Source organism: Biomphalaria glabrata, chromosome 18 (genome assembly GCF_947242115.1).
Source record: "Biomphalaria glabrata chromosome 18, xgBioGlab47.1, whole genome shotgun sequence".
NCBI lineage: Eukaryota > Metazoa > Mollusca > Gastropoda > Planorbidae > Biomphalaria > Biomphalaria glabrata.
In genome coordinates, this window is record NC_074728.1 from 18639363 (window position 1) to 18661420 (window position 22058).

At 40.8% G+C, this 22058-nt stretch overlaps 1 protein-coding gene across 10 annotated transcripts in view; it reads left to right on the forward strand.

Annotated features, from left to right (window-relative positions):
• LOC106062952 (unconventional myosin-Va-like) overlaps positions 1–22058 on the forward strand; it is a 99820-nt gene that overhangs the window by 61441 nt on the left and 16321 nt on the right. For 7 of the 10 annotated variants that reach the window (XM_056016981.1, XM_056016988.1, XM_056016984.1 and 4 more), the window contains 2 exons: positions 1121–1159; positions 6077–6266. In XM_056016981.1, the coding sequence (XP_055872956.1) occupies positions 1121–1159; positions 6077–6266 (229 nt within the window). Of the gene's footprint in view, positions 1–135; positions 151–1120; positions 1160–6076; positions 6267–22058 lie in introns of all 10 variants that reach the window. The other 3 variants (XM_056016985.1, XM_056016990.1, XM_056016983.1) reach the window with 2 other exon arrangements.

A 22058-nucleotide genomic window follows, 5' to 3' on the forward strand; every position in this document is an offset into this window, starting at 1 on the left:
CATTCGACACAATCATTTTAAATGCCATACTAATTTAATTAAATTAATTGGTGTCAGTAGTGCATTATTTCATACATTTGTGCAGCCCTGTATATTTTTGTTTTGCCTTTAATGTATCTGTTTTTTTTTGGTTAGCGGAGGAAATTAGTGGTAAAAAAAATAATTATTTTATTTTGATTTTTGTATTTTGCCATAGTTTTTTTTCATGGTATTTTAACCTTTTCTATTCTAGTTTATTGTACTTTTTTGTTTAAAAAGATTTATTTTTTTGAGTTAAAATCTGTTAAGACAATGCTCTTGAGTTATGGATCTTTTATTTCTTATATTTCTTTTTTCTACAATTTTTCCCTTGATGATTATAAGCACTTGGTACAAAGATCACCATTTTTAGTACTTTAATAGACAGTGTAAATTAGATTTCAAATATTTCTTGGAGTTTATATATCAATAGAACTAAAGAGTGCCCAGCTTTCCAGATAATAAATGTAATAGGAATGTTCATGTTTAATAATCTAATAGATGTTCATAATTCACATTTTTTAAAAGTCATACTTGTCCACTTACTTTATTAACATTATTGAAAAACAAGAGGTGGATCCTTGTCTATGGTGTGGTATAGATTGATTTTAGCCATTGGAACAATATATTAGCCACTTGTTAAGTAGGAATGTTCAACTATTTATTAGACCAGTAGTACAGCACTTTAAAGTACTTTACAAGAGCTAGACTACAAATGAGGGTATAATGAATGCTAAGAAAATGATTCTCTCCTTTAGTTAGTCAATGGAATGAAATTTGTCATAGCTTGAGCTGAGGTTTGCATTAGATTAATCAAGATTAATTAAGAAATACTTAATGTATTGTAACTAATTGTTATGTGTGATATTTGCAATGACTCCCCAAGTAATTGGTTATTTTAAAAGTCTTATTTTTTCTATTGATGTTCAAAAGTCTGTACAAGACTTCTTATGATATCTGTTTTTTTTTTCTCTCTCTCTTTTGTCGTCTGCTGCCTCTCTCTTGTCTCTCCTCTTCTTCCTCTCCATCTTCATTGCCGCCAATCTTCCTATCTATCTCGTCTGTTCTCTTTTCCCGAATGCCCTCCCCTGACAACTTGCAGGTTCCACCAAGATGGCTGACGAGGTTTCCACATTCAAGGGTGAGACTCTTTACACGTCTCCCTTCATTACCAACCCCTCCACCCCCACCCTTTTGCCCGGTTTCTAAAAATGACGTTCCAATAATCACTTCCCACCTCTTGTTTATTTCTTCTGGCCACACATTTGCTGTCATTGTCAGTGAAGCTGTCATTGTCAGTGAAGCTGACACACTGATGATAGCACCCTACAACATTGGATTGCTGCCTGGTTGTGCGGTTTGAGCGCTTGACTATCGTTCGGGCGCTTGGCGCTTGACTATCGTTCGGACGTATTGATGGTCCCTGGTTCAAACCCTGCTCGCTCCCATTCCACGTCATCCTGCCGGAGGTTTGGACTTGGAAGTAAATTATCTTCAATTCTGAGGGAACATCTGAAACATATTAAACATTTTACAAACACATAAACATTAATTTTCTGTTTAAACAAATGAAACACACTAGGATTAGAAACCAGTTCACAATATTTATGCCAATGCTGTTTTGAGTTGGAATGTCTGTGGTTTTACTTCTTTGACTGAATACTGTATACTTTCATTTGAAATTGCAGTTATAGATACATTGCTGGCCATCCTTGGTCTGAATAAAGTCTTAGCTGGCCCTTTCTCTATTTAAAAAATAGATTTGTCGATGGCCATCTCGGGTTAAAAAATAGATTTGTCGATGGCCATCTCGGGTTAGAAAATAGATTTGTCGATGGCCATCTCGGGTTAGAAAATAGATTTGTCGATGGCCATCTCGGGTTAGAAAATAGATTTGTCGATGGCCATCTCGGGTTAGAAAATAGATTTGTCGATGGCCATCTCGGGTTAAAAAATAGATTTGTTGTTGCCCATCCTTGGTCTGAAAAACAAACAACAACATAAGTTTCATTCATGAATTCCGTTTTGTTTACTATCATATTTGAGAAATATTTTGGATTCTCTTTAGCTGGATAAGTTGAATTTCAGCATCAAACGTATCTTCCACTGCAGCTTTGTGTAAATGCTCAGATATAAGTCGGTAGTTCGATTTTTTATAAGCTTAAAACAACAAACAAAACAAATCAACAACAAAATAGTAATACATGGTCACGGTCTACTTTGTAGGCAACAGTTGTCCCCTTACTTAGACTCCGACAAACGTTAGGCGCATTGGGCAGCAAACTGTGTCTATAGAAAACCGGCCACCAGCAATGTTTGCAGTCCAATGCCTGGAGATCATCCATGAAAGTGCTGCGCCATGTTAAACGAGGACGTTCTTTTTTGCGTTTCTTTACATATTATTAAATTATTGAGACACAAAAAAAATTAAAAGTAAATAGAAGCACTAGTGTACACTTGTTTATATGGAGAAGAAAGGGAAGCAAATATGTCGAAACAAGACTTCAACGAGGACACGTTGCAACACCGCCTTGACGTGACACAGGCACCTTAAATAAGAAAGATAGTAGCATTTCACGTTAGCTGCAGTGGTCGAGGTGCGCCTTTTTGTCTTCTGCGCCTTTCCTCTGCGATTTGTTCTCTCTGGGACTCAAAAGTACGTAGGGTCTACTATCATCTTTACAAGGGTTGGCAAGCTCAAGCTCTTTCGTAAAGCGTCTTTGCCAGTTGCTCGTTCCTCTATGCCAGTAAGAATTTTAAGAATGCGCTATTTAATATTTTCGGATTTACCCGATTGTGCAACATGCTCACTTAGGTTCTCATCGATGCACACCGCGATCTGACGTCAGCACAATGTGTGCATGTGTTTACAATCGAAAAGGAAGAGAAAGCGGCAAATTCATAACAACGCCGAGCCCCTTTTTGTCCTTTTAATGCTGGAACCACCAGCGTGATGGCGTTTATTGTCAGAGAAGTATGAGATTGAGGACACTTTTGGTGCTTTTCAAATGGCCGCCATGTTTCACCATCTCGGCCTAAGCGTCGTCTACAAGTTTGTCTTGACCAACCTGCTCAAAGCCTACGGACTCTTCTCGCCGCCCCTGTTCTTGCTGTTGGAACCCAGCCGTGGCCAGCCATCGAAGGAGCCCGGGACACCCCCGGCCGGCGTCTGCACTGCACCTCCGAAGCCCGGAGACGCTGTGATGTGCGACCCAGGTAGATCTCGTACCTTGGCTGTAGCTCCCCGCCACGGCGCCCTGCCCCCCGTCAGTGTCATCTGCTTAATGCCGATTATAGTCTGGCAGGAGAGCAAGGCGCATGGCGAGGCACCCGTGCCTCCTGGACTTCAGCCACCATGCGCGGGCGGTTCTCCTTTGCAAGTTTCAATCTACGGTTAGTTCTATGACCATTAGACAAATACCAGTTAAGACTGATTCCTCGATCCTAGACCAGACCTTGATCTAGATGAATGTTAAGTCGCGTTACCTTTACGATTAGAAATGATTAGATCGATCTATATTCTAACTATCAAAGTTTGTTTAATTTATTTTTATAGTTAGTCTCCAAAATTTCGGACCCTTTCAAACGAATTAAAAGAAAGATAACTGGAAAAGTTCAGTGGTACATTTGAGTTACACCCCTTTCAATGTTATACTACTTTGTATCTGTCTTCTCAAGCTGTATTCTACTAAAGACTTCAGATTCCCAGATGGTGGAGCTGTTAATGAATTAGATGCATTTTACTTATTTCCTAAAATGCCTTTTTATCTTTGGCAACAAAAGGTTGTTAAACCCTTAAAAAAAAGTATTTCCGGCAGTGCTCACTAGTTGTGGCTCACTTCTAGATCTACCTGCATTGGTACATACTTTTTTGTTTGTTGATACTGAAAAGAAACAGATGACCTCAACATCATCTGTCCTATAGATCGCAAGGTCTGAAAGGGGAACTATACTTCACTTTACTTTTTTTTTTTTCTACTTTACTCCACAGAGTTAACGTTTCATGTTCAAATATTGCTACCCCATTTTTACCCTCCTGCCTCCTTTTTTTCTCTCCTCTCCGATCCCCAATCCATATTCGTTGCATTCAACTTTTATTTTCGCCTCAGGTTGTCATTGCGTAGGTCAAAGTTATCTCGTCTCCAGTCTGTTTTGATCAGCAGTGGTGCCCAAACCTTTTTTTTTTAATGCCCGGTGGGCCGTATGCGTGTCGGACATATCATTGGTGTTCAATGGATGCGAACCTCTGTGGCTTCTTTATGCTGCACTGTGGTCGTAAGTTTTGAGGATTCGACTAGCACTGTTATACGGACCGGATATGTCCCGCCGGTCGTCGTTTGGGCATCACTGAATCAGAACGTTAGATCTATATTGCGTCCCGCCCCTCCCTCCCCTCACTTTCCATGTTATTCTTTTTTTTTTTTACCAAGAAGATTTAGTTGATTATTTCAACATCTAAAAGAAATATGTTCTTCAACTTGGCCACGAACCTTTGTTTGGGGAAAAAAAGTATGCGTGCAATAACTGTCAATAGCGGGCCTTTGTTTAGATGATGTTTAGAAGTGCTCTCCTGTTTTTATAGGAAGGGGTAACGATGGTGTTATGTGGCCAGCACAATGGCTAACAATTTCGAGCTGGAATGAGATCACAAAACTATATTTTATAAATGTGACCAAAACAAAATTTTTTAGCCATTAATGATGGCGTGTCCTTGGTGGAACAGCTACACGTGGAAATGATTTCAGAAAGTGTGCATTTTATAGTCTAACGATCCACCGGACTTCAATGGGACAAGAAATAATGCCTGAAATAAAACATGCCTAGAACTTGTCCAGACCCTACGATTCCTCCTCTTCACCATCTGTACTATTTGTATTTATGATGATTTTTTAAATCTTAAAGTTGGGTTGATAATGTTTCCTATCCCCCTAAACGAGCGTTCACATTATTCTCAATAATTAAAACACGTCGGAATAATAGGAAGACAAAGAAAATACAAATATCTTTTTTTCTATTTGCATTTGATGCATGTAACAGACTGGCTCTGTCCGATCAGGAAATTTCTAATGCATTTTGTTGATCTGATAGTGCAATGTTTTATGGTAAGCCTGTCACCCCTTTTACAAGTGGCACCCAAGAGAATTATAATCATAGCAGGCGATGTTATCTTTAACAACTTCATTGTGAATGATAATAACTTGGTGGGCGACTGGTTCGAGTGCCTGGATGGCGAAACGAGGGGTCTGTGATCTTATTTGGAAGGATATGAGATCTTATTTGGTCGTATTTTGAAAATCCTATAGGATTCAACCTACCTTCGCCCGCCCCCCCCCCTTTTTTTTTTATTGCGAGTAAAAATGTTAAGTCCTTGTGATCGCCACTAAACATCATTGTTCACCTTTGAAACAGGAGGCCGTAGCACTATCTGCCCCATGATTTATTATCAACTTATATATAGATATAAATGCCTGACATTAAAGATTCACACATTCATAAGTAAGCCTCATTATCAACGACATGTACTTGTATAATAGATTCAAATTTAAGATCTTTAGTTTTAAAAATCATTACATTTATAAATACGTCTCAAATTATAGTTCTATACGCATCTAAATGTCTCACATTAAAGATCTATAGATATTAGGCCCATAAGGACCATCTTATAGATATTAGGCCCATAAGGACCATCTATAGATGTTAGGACCTTAAGGACCATCTTATAGATATTAGGCCCATAAGGACCATCTATAGATATTAGGCCCATAAGGACCATCTTATAGATATTAGGCCCATAAGGACCATGTATAGATATTAGGCCCATAAGGACCATCTATAGATATTAGGCCCATAAGGACCATCTATAGATATTAGGCCTATAAGGACCATCTATAGATATTAGGACCATAAGGACCATCTATAGATATTATGACCATAAGGACCATCTTATAGATGTTAGGACCATAAGGTGTCATTTATCTGAGTAGTCCATCTCCTTGCTTTGTACTATACCACAGAATGGTGGAATGGTAGATAATTGAAAGCCTTGTTGTTTCCTCAGCCCAGTTCGAGGCCATGGCAGACGAGCTAGAGAGACGCAGGGAGGAGTGCCTACAGCTTAAGGCCATGCTAGCAGACCGAACCATCACCACGCATTCCATTGCCAGAGAGTCCTATGGCGGCAATGATGTCCTGGTGAATGAGGACAATGAGCTGGAGATGGCCTACAAGACACAGAAGGACTTGAACAGGTCAGTTGGGATAGTTTGGTCCACCTCCACTAACCTCTCTCTCTGTGTGTTATGTCTCTCTTTGTCACCTATCTCTCCTTCTCTCTCTCTCCCTCTCTTTCTCTCTCCCTCACTCTCTCTCTCCCTCTCTCTCTCTGCTATGCCTATTCTGTCACACCCTTCTCTGCGGTCAGTACCTTTACTTGGCTCCATTGGGGTACTTAAAACAGTGTGACTTTGATCACTGCAGATCGATAATATGGGTTAACTTGCATAAAGATATACACACAATGAACCACAAAAAACTATTTTGAAATAAGTTTAACTCTAGAAAAAAAATGTCCATGATAGAACACAAGTGCCTGACTTCTTCCACTCTCATAAAATAACTAAATCACTAAGTCCAACCACTCACAAAACTCCCAGTCACTCAAACTCAAAGCATTCAGTTCACATTCATGCCATGAGACAATATAAACAAATGGCTTTTAACTCTTTCATACCAGCATAACAACAAAGGAACAATGCATTCAGTCTCTCCATACATGCCCCTGACATCTGCCATGACATTTCTTCCCCAAACACACACAAGTCCCCTCTCTCCCGATATAGTCTTTGCAACAATAATGGATGTTATGCTTCATGACACGGACATACTGCTCAATGGTACCATGCTATTTAATAGAGCCCGTGCCCCACAGACACAAACTAGTGAATCAGCAGAGTCCAAGCAACGTTATTTGCCCAATGGAAAGCTCTCAGCTAACGGCCAGGAATGAGACATTGGCTTTAAGCTGACCTCTTAAAGAGATTCACTTCTACAACCGTTTCTGGGACTCGGTTTCATGCCAACCGGGCCCTAGAGGAGAAACATTTGTGTTCCTTTACTGAACCAGCCACTACGGTGAAAAATTCCGTCACAGGAAATGGAGCAACCTGGATGCTGGAGACTTTCAATTTAGTGAGATTTCTTACATTCCAGCTACATCAATCTATTTGCCCATATTGTGTGTTGGGGGAGAAGAGGGGTTCGTTTCCCTATTAGCCTATCCATTTCCTGTGTATGTGCGTTTCTGTGAGTGTGCCATGTTGATGCGGGGAAAGTGTTTTGCCCTCAGAAATACTTTTAACTTTTTCTCCGACATCTTGATATTAGACATAGGTCTGAGTTTCTCTCTGTCCATTCTGTGTTGACACCCACTGATGGATGCAGAACCTGCTCTCTCACTTCTTTCTGCAAGTCTATAGTGATAGGCCACCACCAATCAAACAATTGTGACAGCGAAATTCAATAAGGCTCAGTCCCATGCTAATTATCGGTGTATGCTAAAAGTTGGGGAGACTTGAGATATTTATACATTACAGCTAGTCCAAATCTTTTACATATAACCTGCGTTGTGATTCTCGTATACTATTTACTTAAGGGAAAAACATCACTTTGAAAACTACTAAAACATTTCCTGAACAGGGGTGGCCGTAAATTGCAAGAAAACTTTGACTTTACTTAACCATGTACACGTTTTTACTATGGAATAAAAAGAAACGACTTCTGAGAATGAGTGACTCAGAATTGAAAAGTATCCCCCCCCCACACACACTTTTTCTCTCAGACCGTGCGATACTCGGGGCAGATGATGTATTGGTCATCTGCTTCCTTGGCCAACGGTTACGAAGGATTCATGCGGCCAGCACAACAACCAGCTGCATTTACTTTCCACAACCAATGCCACACTGAGTAGACTCAGGAGCGCCATAAAAAATTCCCGAAATTCAGATTCCCAAAACTTTTCAGAGATTCGAGGCCCCAAGCGCTTGACCACTCAGCCACCACCGCTCCGTATGTTTGAAAAGAAGCAGTAGGCCTAATAGGCCTGATCAAGTAACCTTACACAGACTTCAGTGGATAGTAGAAGCAATGTATTGACAGAAGTGATTATATTTAAATTAGAACCACAATAAACTCCCGCATTCAAAAATTCTCCTTTTCCCTATTACATAATGGACAACGTTGTGACATTTCTGGACGTCTCCGCAGTCTTTTGGTGTTTTCTACAAAGTTTGTTGTTGTTTTTTTTTTTTGGAGCTTCCACAAGATTCTAAGCACCAATTGCTTTTTTTTTTTTTTTTTCTCTTTTCGTTCATCGCGTCCACGATTTGCAACTGTAATTGCATTAACAACATCGAAATCTGTTTTGATTATAAAAGAATACCAATAACAACGCTCAACTAAAGTGGTACCTACAACTTATGATTCAGATCTAGAATCTAATTATTCATAGTGTAGGTAATGAAGCAATGTAGTATTTTATAACGGTATCAAGAGAAAAGTGTAAGTGATATAAGCGTCCCTGGATGACCGCTTGTGAATACTCTCGTACTTAATTAGTCCCATTGACTTAGTCGTAGTTCCTAATGATCCCTCCACGGAAACGTTTGTTTTTTGTTTTTTTTGCTATTGCTAGTTATAAGGTCTTAATGAAGGATAAAATAGATGTGTGTCTTACATCTGAGAATCTATTTTAGGCAAGCCGTCCACTCCGATACCAAATTAAACATTTCGTTGCTACGCTGATAAACTATTTTAGTGCCGTCCCTTTTGTGACGTCACAATTCGTTTCTCGTTTGACGCTGTGGGCGTGGTCCGCGATCTAACACACAACTAAAAGGAGGATATAGTTTTTCGTCCTTTGGCACGAGGATGACAGGAAAAGGGGGACTTGAAAGGTGTGTGTGTGTGTGTGTAAAGGGGAGTAACCTGTGTGAAGTTTCGTGAACAGACGACATTGGCTTATTCTCTGGGCACTCCTGAGTCGTCACATTTCTTGAAGTGGAATAAACGTCAGGGACTCAGGAGGGCCATTCGGGAGGAGGGGGAATAGCAGAGTTGCGCAGACACGCATTCCTTGGCGACAAAGGGTCAGATCCGAACAACTTGTTGTAATCGTGGCTACTTGTCTTTTTTTTCCTTCCAATATGTTAGTTTTCGCTTAAGTCTAGTATCGATACGAACTCCGAGGGCGATACCTCCCAATGTGCTGAGATTAAACTCCGCCCCTTCCCCCAGTTTTTTCCCCCTCTCTTATTTGCACCTCTCTTTTTCCTCTCATATTTTTTTTCTGACATTAAAAAAAAGTTTTTTGGGGGGTAAGGGGAGGGGTGACGTTTGACTTGCGTGATCTCCCAAAAGGAGTGTGTTGAGGTGTCTTGTGTGTGCGCCGTGTCCCCCCCCTCTCTCTCTTGACACAATTACCGTGTTATTGGTAGGAATTCGTGTAGTGCATGGACTGTGTCTTCTTCAATATAATGTGTAGACATTCCTGGAGTATTATTTCTATTTAAACAATCGGGATAGACCTTAATATATATAATGTATTTTACTAGCGATACTATGAATCGAATAGCTATGATCTAGACTAGATCTAGACTAGGTCAATATTATATAGATTCGATATAGAATCTAGATTTGGATATCAATGACTATCATCTTAGATCTAGATGTAAATAATAACAATTATAATGTCAGTACGAGTAGGCTGCTCCTGAATATTATCTTTACATTAGAACTAGAATCTAGATCTGACAGTTTTGTGTTTACCCAGATATGCAATATATAATATATAGATTCTAGATCTAGATTTCTACATCTAGCTTAGATAAAATCTAGAGTTAAATCTAGATTGTTGGTCTATCTCTACTATTAGTGTGCATTATTTCCGTTAATTTCTTACTTGATAAAACTCGGTTCCAAACGTGTCTTCAAGCTTATCTTATGATCAAGTAATGAAAACCTTAAGATCTAGATTTTTATAAAAACTTTATCATTGTGGACACGGAATAGTTTTAAACTACAGACGGTCCTTCATAAGTGAACATTATAGCCTACGTTCTAATTTTGGACTCGTCTTAATTGTGAGATCTAGATTTACGTTCGTTGCTTAGTCAAACTGGCTTATTAAGTTAATTAAACTAACGATTATCTCTCTAAAAAAATAATACTTGTGCCTTGTTACAGTTTTCTAGATTAGATTCCAATCGACACAAATCTAGGTATTTTAAGGTTTGAACATGCCCACCAGAAACTGAGATAGATATATACTATATAGGGGTCTAAATGTTTATCTTCACCTTTAAATGTTTTGTCTACTCAGTTTTCTCGATTAGATTCCAATCGACACAGATCTAGGTATTTTAATGTCTGAACATGTCCACCAGAAAATGAAACAGATCTAGACTATGTTTATCTTCACCATTAAATGTTTTGTCTAGGGAACTGTGGACATACGTTTTCCTTACCACTCACTGCTGCAATGTTTCGCATTTGAGGTTTAATAGTTCTCGGCGTATCTCGATATTTTAATTCATAATTTACCACCAAACGAATTTCCCTTCATGATCTCGATCCAGACTATAGGCCTAGAGGTTTTTGTTGTTTGGTCGTTTAGTAATCACTAGATCAGCATTGTCCAATAGACAGGAAAGACGAAAGAATCTTTATCATCTTATAGAAAGATCCCTGCTGTTTATTTGTAATTCCCTTGGCTATTTTAAGTTCTATTGAAAAATAACTGCTGTTTCTCAAAATGTAATATGTTTATTGTCTATACCACTGTTTCCCAAACTGTGTTAGGGGTTCCGCGAGGTGTGAATAGGTGTTTCACAAAGTACTGGAGTAATTAACAAGTAGGCCACCCGTGAATTAACCTCTTTAAAAGAAAAAAAAGCAATGTGTTCCGGTAAATACTCAGAATGTGCGAAGTGTTCCGTTAAGGAAAAAGTTTGGGAAACACTGGTCTATGCAATTAAAACAACCTTGAACTTAGCTCTTGTTATTAAGTCACAGGCTGGTAGAAGTCTAATCATGGAAGTATCATTAAAAGCTGTAACCTAGATAGAGAAATTATAGCGATGTTGTGGGAAATAGAGATAAAAAGTCTTAACCAACTGAAGTTTGGGAAAAAAAAGAAAGAAATAGATATGTTTACGTCTTAAGATATGTTTAAGTCTTCAGATTTTACTTATTGTAACCTTAGATAAATAGAGAGCTTAATCTAGCAATGCCCCCAAAGAACGATGGTCTGATCATGATAACAGATCGAATAAAAAAAAGGGGGGGGCGACACAAATAGGATAGAAGACAGATGAGTGGACGGCATGTTAGTCCTTCATCAGTCATTGGCCCAGACCGTCAACCGATGGATAATAACATTTTTTTGTCTCTTCTGCTTAGTATCAGATTCAGCTTTCTCAATACAGAGACATAGATTCTATATAGGTCTAGATAGTTGAGTACAGCTAGCCACTACTCTCAATACAGAGACGTGGATTCTATATAGGTCTAGCCACTAACCTCAATACAGAGACTTAGATTCTATAAAGACCTAGCCACTAATCTCAATACAGAGACGTGGATTCTGTATAGATCTAGCCACTAATCTCAATACAGAGACGTGGATTCTATAGATTATATAAATGATGTAGATCTATATATTACAATCTAATGTTGAGTTGTTGTTGAGTTTGTTTGGCGACTGTAAGCTAGAGATTTAGGGCTTCATATATACATTGTGCATTAACAAAACTGATTGTAAGCTTATCCTATTCCGAAAACAATTTAGACGATCTTCGATAAAATAAATAAATAAAAAAAAAAATTAAAAAAAGCGGAATCCACTTGGTTTTAAAATAATTATATCTCTGACATAACCATGAGCATAGCTGACAGAAATGGTCCAGATGACAAGATTGTTGCCAAAACGATACAAATTCAATTTTCTGTAACAATGAGTGTGTGTTACTGTGGTTGGGGGGGGGGGATTTTATTTACATTTGGCTTACTATAAATTGAAAAAAAAGGGGGGGGGCATTATTTAAATAGCCTAGGCTTTGCTCGTTCAAAATAGATTTTGTTTGTTTGACTATTTAGAGGCAAACTGTGTGCTTCAAAAAAAATAAAAATAAACAAAAACAAAACGTATATCTTACTAGATTTTGGTCCTATAAATTGTATCCTAACCATTTACGAGGAAAATATACATGCCCATATTAAAAGATGGCTACTCTAAAGTGCATTGTGGAAAATCAGAACTAAAAGCCCTTTCATTCCTCTTGATGCGCCTTTCAAGACTCAGGGAACTATAGGCCTATGGTAGCTGGTCCTAAGAGTTGAGTCTAAGACTCATGGAACTCTATGCCTGTGATTGCATGTCCTAAAAGTTGAGTCAAAGACTCTTGGAACTCTGGCCCAAGGAAGCTACCTTCCATCAACAACTGTTTTGTCTGGAATTCCCATTCCAAGCAATGTAAATTTATTACATCCTTATTAACGGTGACTCGTATCCCATGATGCTTGGATTAGAGTTGAGGCTGAAGGCCGAGAACACTGAAGAAACTTATCAGCCGTGTGGGTGTCCATCATAACATTGTCTCCTTGAGGAATGACCTGTACATATTTATTGGAGCTCTCTTCATCCCAGATAGTGCAATGTGGGCGCGGTCCTAAAGCATCCCAACAGGGGTTCTGTTCTTCTTCCTTATTGACGTAATCGTTTCCACCAGGGCCCCACGTTAAAGCTGAAAAGCATTGCCCGGGCAATTCTTTCTATAAAAACTTGACGTTTCGCTCATTTAACTTTTTCGGTCAGTTAGAAGTTAATACTGCACTCGTGACCTAAGCAGACGGCATTCCCCAAGGGGCTTATCGGGAGTATCTCTTTTATCTGAGAGAACTCCCTTTTTGATTTCTTGGGCCAAGATCTGAATGTTTCTCTCGCCCCCATTAATCCCCTTCTCTTTTGTTTCTCGGTTTGCAAGATCAGACATTTTGATGTTAAGTCAATCTTCCTTGAGTTCTCAGAGCAGACGACATATGAAAAATATTAATAATAACAGGATGTTCACTTTTTTTTTTTACCGCCCCACGAAAGGGGAATAGCCTATATTAGTTTTGTGTGGTCTGTCTGTCCGTCGGTCCGCCTGTCCCGTTTATCTCAAAAAACTAGAAAAGATATTGAAAATCCGATAACACAATTTAGATCTTTCAAAGTTCTGATGCAATGTCTAAAGTTTCGAAATCGAAAAGTTAAACTTTTAAAATGAATTATGCAAGAAATTTTTTTAAATAAAAAATATACAATTTTTACAACTATTTACTATTAATAGTTCAAAAATACAGGAGACTATTTAGTGACAAAACCTAGAAATCAGCATATTTTTAGCTCACTTATGTTTAGCGGTTTATTTTTATTTTTTTTTTATGTTTAAAAACATTTGTAAGACTTTTCTATCACGCTAGCTACATATATTTTGAACAAAATGTTTACTTTTTTTAATTTTAAGAATAAATAAAGTATGCATATAAGTGGAATATAATTTAAAACAACAATTACTTAGTAGTGTTTCCTATTATACACGCGCAGTGCAACGCCTAAAAACACCAAATACACTTACACATTTAAAGTATTAAATCAAGTGCCCCTTTCAGACCATGGGGTCTATAAGGCAGATGATGTAAAGGTAATCTCTTTCTGTGGCCTACGGTTAACGAGGATGCCATGTGGCCAGTACAGCAACCAATCGCCTTTACTTTTCCCCAACTAATGTTGGGTGGTTCGGAAAGCCAAGCACTAGGCACAGCGCCTCCTATTTAGACATTTAACCAAAAGAGAAAAAATTTCTTCCTTGAATGAGAGGTTGGCCCATTTACACAACAATTAAATCAATTAGATAATCATTCAATAACACCAGTAAGGCCATGTTCACATTGAACCACATCTTCACAACTATCAGTTCACTCTTTTCGTTCTGATGGAGAGAGGATTGTATTTGTTGATAGTTTGTTGTTCATAGTTTCCGATAGTCTTGCTTAGATTTTTGTTGTTGATAAAATTGATATATAACGTGTGAAAAAAAAAAGAAACTTAGTTGGCTTCCAAAAGAAAGTTTAGTGTTTACATTTATTGACTTGCCGTCTGCTACGAGATGGCCCTATATTCACGTTAAGGCAGTGATGCCCAACCCTTTTAAGGCCGTAACAAAAAGTATTGGTCACGGGACGCATCACTTAGAAAAATTCGCAAACATTTATTAATGGGCTGTTAAAATAAAGTTTCGAATGGCCGGATAGCACCGTCTCGCAGGCCGGATATGACCCAAGGCCGGTAGGCTGGATATCACTGCATTATAGCGTTTTCATTAATTAATAATGCCATTATTAACAAGAAGGCAATGCATAAGGTGTCAAGTGAGAAATTGATATAGGGCATGACCACTCCCCCAGAAAATAAACATATTTTGAAGCCCATTTTTATAATTTTATAAGTTTTTAGTAGTTTTTTTTTTCGGGGGGACTGTGTCAACATTTGTTTCGATGATTGCTATTCTTAATGACTAGGATTGTCCCTCTAATGTCTGCTGTAATATGTCTCGGATTTAAAACAATGTTTAATATATTCCGTGTGATATTATATTAACATAGATGATGTGTATGACGACCCTAATGTGAGAGCATTGCAATGTGAAGTGTTCGTTAATATTTCGAGGCGCCTGCCTGGACATTCCTGTGGACTACACTAACAACAGAGCAGTTTTAAAACGTGTGACCTAACCATGTGGTTGCTGCTGGACTTAATGGAAAGAGCATGTTTATTCTCTATGAGGCGGTGATAAGGTTTGAGCCATTTTGTCTATGATACATGATGGAAGAGCATCCTCGGGATGCTGAAATAGTCCCCTCAGATTTTCACAACGGAGTCGAGCATCCAAATCTCCCAGGATTCTCTGTTGATGGGGATAATCCGAAGCACCTGAAAATCCCAGAAGGTAATGATGATGACGATGGGGGAGCCCACAACCGATCACACGAGAGCATCGCTAGCCGCCGCACTATCATTGAGGCGGACGACTTTGCCAGCTTCCTCGCGCAGGAGGACGAGGAAGACGACCTCGACGACTTCAAGGACGAGGATGTTGATTTTGATGTTGGCGACGGCGAGGACGGCGCCCTCGACTATGAGAGGCTGACAAGGGGTGGGAGCAACCCTTACATGCTAGACTTCACTGTCGGGGCGGCCGGGGACAGCGAATTTGAAGGTGGCGATTACGGGGACGATGATGACACTCTGAGTGATCAGGAAGGGGAAGGTCCACCTTCACTCCACCATACACCACGAGCCGGTGGCGGTGGCCAGTCACCAATAGGGGGTCAACATTATGACCCAGAGAGAGGATCTGATCCTTACTACCGCCAAACGAGGTCTTGGGTTAAACAGGCCCAAAACTTTTATAACCAGCAAACCGAAATTGAAAGGACAGCAGACGCGGGGCACTCAGACAGCGAGGAGTTTGATTCGCCTCCGCGAAACTTGCGTGAAGAAATTAATAACAATGTGAGCAAATATTTTCCTATGGGGGCTCCGCTTGGGACCAGCATTGGGAGCTCAGTCAGCGACGAAGAAGTAGTGACCAATTCCAAAGTGGGCATTCCTGGGCTAGCTAAATATTTTATAGCTACTGGTGAAGAGTATGCTGCTACAATACCGCCCGCCCCCTCATTCGATTCTTTCAAGGCTTCGAAATCCAAAAGTGGACCGCAGCTTACATCTCAGCGACAGCAACGAAGTACAACACAGCACCATTCAAAGCAAATAGATCAAGATTTTCGTCCAGCTTCTCAAAGCAGTCCCATCCAGCACCGGAAGTCTCAGGGAGATCCTTATCAGGACAGAAGAGACAGCAGTCTGGTCAAGTCCAGGCACCCTTACCAGCAGTACGCTGCTAATGAGGTGAGCACTCCTTATGGCAGACGTCCCCATAATGAATACATGGCCGCCACATTACCTGCTTACCCTGGAGGTAGGACGCCCAGCTCGTACCTCATGCAGAGCTCGGGGAAGAGTCCTCCTTACCGCACTTCCAGCATGGAGAACCTCTCTTCATCTAGCCTTATCACACACTACGCAGACGATCCTCAAACGTTTGAGTCATACCCCCAGGAGGACTTTACATTCGACAGGCTCCCTTTGCAACGAGGGAGCAGCTTGCCAGACATTTCTGGCATTTGTCCCAACTGTGCTTTTGCAAGGAGCGATTATCTGTTCAAAATTCAGTAAGTTGTATGAAATTATTGTGTGACAGTAGTATAAATCAAGTAACTGTTTTTAAATATCACATTTAATTAAACAATAATCTTTAACCTCAGTTTTTCCCAACTTAAAATAACCATTGAATACAAAGACTTTGCCAGGCTCATCTACTAATCACCTTCACCTGCTCCTTAGTGGGGCACCACACATGATCCTTTGACCATCTTTTTCCATTCCTCTCAGACTTTTGCCAGGATTAGAATTTCTTTGATTGACGGGCCCTTCTTTATGTTGTTCTTCCATCGCTTTTTTTTGTCTGCCTCTCCTTCTGTCACCTGGAAATGTCCCCTGCAGAGAAGTCTTTGCCAGAACTGTAAATCATGGCCGCACAGTCTTAGTTTAAATTTTCAATAAATGTCTTTAATCTCTTAGTAGATTCCACGTTGCTTATAATCGCTTAAATTGAGTTGTGTTGTTAAAGTCGTAGAGATGTTAGTGATCTGTTAGTCTCTTTAAAGGCTAAATAGATTTGTTCTTTTAATTCAAGACGCCCAGAGATACATCAGAGCTACCGAAGTCTTTACGATAGACAGCTTTGATATCTCAGTTAACTTAAGTGTCTCAACATTGTCCAAATCCAGGCTGCTACTTTTTTTTTTTTTACTCTCTCCGAACTTTGCTTTGGATTGAATATGCTAATAGTCACTTTAAGTTACTAAGTAAAAAGTAAACTACCCATTTTAGACCTTGCGATCTATGTACTCAGTACCTATTCAATTCATGCCGTTGATCAACCCTTAAGTGGCTCACATTGTGTTGGGCGCAATTCTAGTGGCCAGGCTATGTGAAGGAGGTTTAATCTCGGCGTCCCATTAGAGAAAGCCCTAAAACTTTGGACGCAGCAGCGATTAGAAACCTCAATATTCAGCTTCACTTTAAAGCAAGTCTTCCTTCGCGTACACAGCGTGATACGAAATAGTGTTGTGTCGTCACTCTTGGTATAGTTTGTGCACAGACTTTGTCAAGTATTCAGGCTCGCGGCTTTTGAAGTTTGAAGAACCAAAAGAAATCCCTCCTATCTGTATGCTGTGTAAGCTCAAGATCTTGACCACTGAGGAAGTTGCCGTGGCGTTAGCTCTGTGTTGTTTAAGGAATGAATGCCGTCAGTGTGCATTGTTAGTGGATTAGTAAAAAAAAAAATGAATTTATTTTGGAAAATGAGAGGAAAACATATTTTTAAAATGCATTAGAAAAAAACATTAATAGTGTATCAAAACAAGACTTCCCGCCACTCAAGTTTTTAAAGATCACACTTAGCTTATAAAGATCACCACTAACTTTATCACCACTTAGGTTATTAAGATCACCACTCAATTTATAAAGATCACCACTCAGTTTATAAAGATCACCACTCGGTTTATGAAGGCCACCACTTAGTTTATAAAGATCACCACTCAGTTTATGAAGGCCACCACTTAGTTTATAAAGATCATCACTCAGTTTATATAGATCACCACTTAGATTATAAAGATCACCACTTACTTCACCATTTAGTTTATAAAGATCACCACTCCTTTTATCACCATTTAGTTTATGAATCTGAAGGTCGCTGTTATTATATTATATTCCTTTAGTTTGAGAAAGCACTAGCACCATAGATGTTATATATTTGTCTCTATTGAATGGTTTCCTTTTGTTCTATTTATTGGTTCAACCTGACACAGATTGAGGTAAATATTGATTGAGGATGTATGGGGCTAGGATTAGGAACACAGAGGGTTCCAAAATAGATTAGGGCCCTTTCCTTTTTCTTTACATTTTCTTTACTCCTGTTCCCTCATTCTTCTTTCTCTCTCCCTCTTTCTCTGACCTTTCATCCCCTACTTCATCTTCCACTCTCTCTCTCTCTCTCTCTCTCTCTCTCTCTCTCTCTCTCTCTCTCTCTCTCTCGTTCTTTCTTATTCCAGTCGTTTCCACCCCCCCTTCTTGCTCTACCTTCCTCACTTATTACCTCTCTCATTCCCCCCCTTCTTTCTCTACCTTCCTCACTTATTACCTCTCTCATTCCCCCCCTTCTTTCTCTACCTTCCTCACTTATTACCTCTCTCATTCCCCCCCTTCTTTCTCTACCTTCCTCACTTATTACCTCTCTCATTCCCCCCCTTCTTTCTCTACCTTCCTCACTTATTACCTCTCTCATTCCCCTCCCCCCCTTCTTGCTCTACCTTCCTCACTTATTACCTCTCTCATTCCCACCCTTCTTTCTCTACCTTCCTCACTTATTACCTCTCTCATTCCCACCCTTCTTTCTCTACCTTCCTCACTTATTACCTCTCTCATTCCCCTCCCCCCCTTCTTTCTCTACCTTCCTCACTTATTACCTCTCTCATTCCCCTTCCCCCCTTCTTTCTCTACCTTCCTCACTTATTACCTCTCTCATTCCCCTCCCCCCCTTCTTTCTCTACCTTCCTCACTTATTACCTCTCTCATTCCCCTCCCCCCCTTCTTTCTCTACCTTCCTCACTTATTACCTCTCTCATTCCCCTCCCCCCCTTCTTTCTCTACCTTCCTCACTTATTACCTCTCTCATTCCCCTCCCCCCCTTCTTTCTCTACCTTCCTCACTTATTACCTCTCTCATTCCCCCCCTTCTTTCTCTACCTTCCTCACTTATTACCTCTCTCATTCCCCCCCTTCTTTCTCTACCTTCCTCACTTATTACCTCTCTCATTCCCCCCCTTCTTTCTCTACCTTCCTCACTTATTACCTCTCTCATTCCCCCCCTTCTTTCTCTACCTTCCTCACTTATTACCTCTCTCATTCCCCTTCCCCCCCTTCTTTCTCTACCTTCCTCACTTATTACCTCTCTCATTCCCCCCCTTCTTTCTCTACCTTCCTCACTTATTACCTCTCTCATTCCCCCCCTTCTTTCTCTACCTTCCTCACTTATTACCTCTCTCATTCCCCCCCTTCTTTCTCTACCTTCCTCACTTATTACCTCTCTCATTCCCCCCCTTCTTTCTCTACCTTCCTCACTTATTACCTCTCTCATTCCCCTTCCCCCCTTCTTTCTCTACCTTCCTCACTTATTACCTCTCTCATTCCCCTTCCCCCCTTCTTTCTCTACCTTCCTCACTTATTACCTCTCTCATTCCCCCCCTTCTTTCTCTACCTTCCTCAATTATTACCTCTCTCATTCCCCTTCCCCCCTTCTTTCTCTACCTTCCTCACTTATTACCTCTCTCATTCCCCTTCCCCCCTTCTTTCTCTACCTTCCTCACTTATTACCTCTCTCATTCCCCTTCCCCCCTTCTTTCTCTACCTTCCTCACTTATTACCTCTCTCATTCCCCCCCTTCTTTCTCTACCTTCCTCACTTATTACCTCTCTCATTCCCCTTCCCCCCTTCTTTCTCTACCTTCCTCACTTATTACCTCTCTCATTCCCCTTCCCCCCTTCTTTCTCTACCTTCCTCACTTATTACCTCTCTCATTCCCCTTCCCCCCTTCTTTCTCTACCTTCCTCACTTATTACCTCTCTCATTCCCCTTCCCCCCTTCTTTCTCTACCTTCCTCACTTATTACCTCTCTCATTCCCCTTCCCCCCTTCTTTCTCTACCTTCCTCACTTATTACCTCTCTCATTCCCCCCCTTCTTTCTCTACCTTCCTCACTTATTACCTCTCTCATTCCCCTTCCCCCCTTCTTTCTCTACCTTCCTCACTTATTACCTCTCTCATTCCCCCCCTTCTTTCTCTACCTTCCTCACTTATTACCTCTCTCATTCCCCCCCTTCTTTCTCTACCTTCCTCACTTATTACCTCTCTCATTCCCCTTCCCCCCTTCTTTCTCTACCTTCCTCACTTATTACCTCTCTCATTCCCCTTCCCCCCTTCTTTCTCTACCTTCCTCACTTATTACCTCTCTCATTCCCCTTCCCCCCTTCTTTCTCTACCTTCCTCACTTATTACCTCTCTCATTCCCCTTCCCCCCTTCTTTCTCTACCTTCCTCACTTATTACCTCTCTCATTCCCCTCCCCCCCTTCTTTCTCTACCTTCCTCACTTATTACCTCTCTCATTCCCCTCCCCCCCCTTCTTTCTCTACCTTCCTCACTTATTACCTCTCTCATTCCCCCCCTTCTTTCTCTACCTTCCTCACTTATTACCTCTCTCATTCCCCCCCTTCTTTCTCTACCTTCCTCACTTATTACCTCTCTCATTCCCCCCCTTCTTTCTCTACCTTCCTCACTTATTACCTCTCTCATTCCCCTTCCCCCCTTCTTTCTCTACCTTCCTCACTTATTACCTCTCTCATTCCCCTCCCCCCCTTCTTTCTCTACCTTCCTCACTTATTACCTCTCTCATTCCCCCCCTTCTTTCTCTACCTTCCTCACTTATTACCTCTCTCATTCCCCCCCTTCTTTCTCTACCTTCCTCACTTATTACCTCTCTCATTCCCCCCCTTCTTTCTCTACCTTCCTCACTTATTACCTCTCTCATTCCCCTTCCCCCCTTCTTTCTCTACCTTCCTCACTTATTACCTCTCTCATTCCCCTTCCCCCCTTCTTTCTCTACCTTCCTCACTTATTACCTCTCTCATTCCCCCCCTTCTTTCTCTACCTTCCTCACTTATTACCTCTCTCATTCCCCCCCTTCTTTCTCTACCTTCCTCACTTATTACCTCTCTCATTCCCCTCCCCCCCTTCTTTCTCTACCTTCCTCACTTATTACCTCTCTCATTCCCCCCCTTCTTGCTCTACCTTCCTCACTTATTACCTCTCTCATTCATCCCCCCCCCCTTCTTTCTCTACCTTCCTCACTTATTACCTCTCTCATTCCCCCCCTTCTTGCTCTACCTTCCTCACTTATTACCTCTCTCATTCCCCCCCTTCTTTCTCTACCTTCCTCACTTATTACCTCTCTCATTCATCCCCCCCCCTTCTTTCTCTACCTTCCTCACTTATTACCTCTCTCATTCCCCCCCTTCTTTCTCTACCTTCCTCACTTATTACCTCTCTCATTCCCCCCCTTCTTGCTCTACCTTCCTCACTTATTACCTCTCTCATTCCCCCCCTTCTTTCTCTACCTTCCTCACTTATTACCTCTCTCATTCCCCCCCTTCTTGCTCTACCTTCCTCACTTATTACCTCTCTCATTCATCCCCCCCCCTTCTTTCTCTACCTTCCTCACTTATTACCTCTCTCATTCCCCCCTTCTTGCTCTACCTTCCTCACTTATTACCTCTCTCATTCATCCCCCCCCTTCTTTCTCTACCTTCCTCACTTATTACCTCTCTCATTCCCCCCCTTCTTGCTCTACCTTCCTCACTTATTACCTCTCTCATTCCCCCCCTTCTTTCTCTACCTTCCTCACTTATTACCTCTCTCATTCCCCTTCCCCCCTTCTTTCTCTACCTTCCTCACTTATTACCTCTCTCATTCCCCTTCCCCCCTTCTTTCTCTACCTTCCTCACTTATTACCTCTCTCATTCCCCCCCTTCTTGCTCTACCTTCCTCACTTATTACCTCTCTCATTCCCCCCCTTCTTTCTCTACCTTCCTCACTTATTACCTCTCTCATTCATCCCCCCCCTTCTTTCTCTACCTTCCTCACTTATTACCTCTCTCATTCCCCCCCTTCTTTCTCTACCTTCCTCACTTATTACCTCTCTCATTCCCCCCCTTCTTTCTCTACCTTCCTCACTTATTACCTCTCTCATTCCCCTCCCCCCCTTCTTT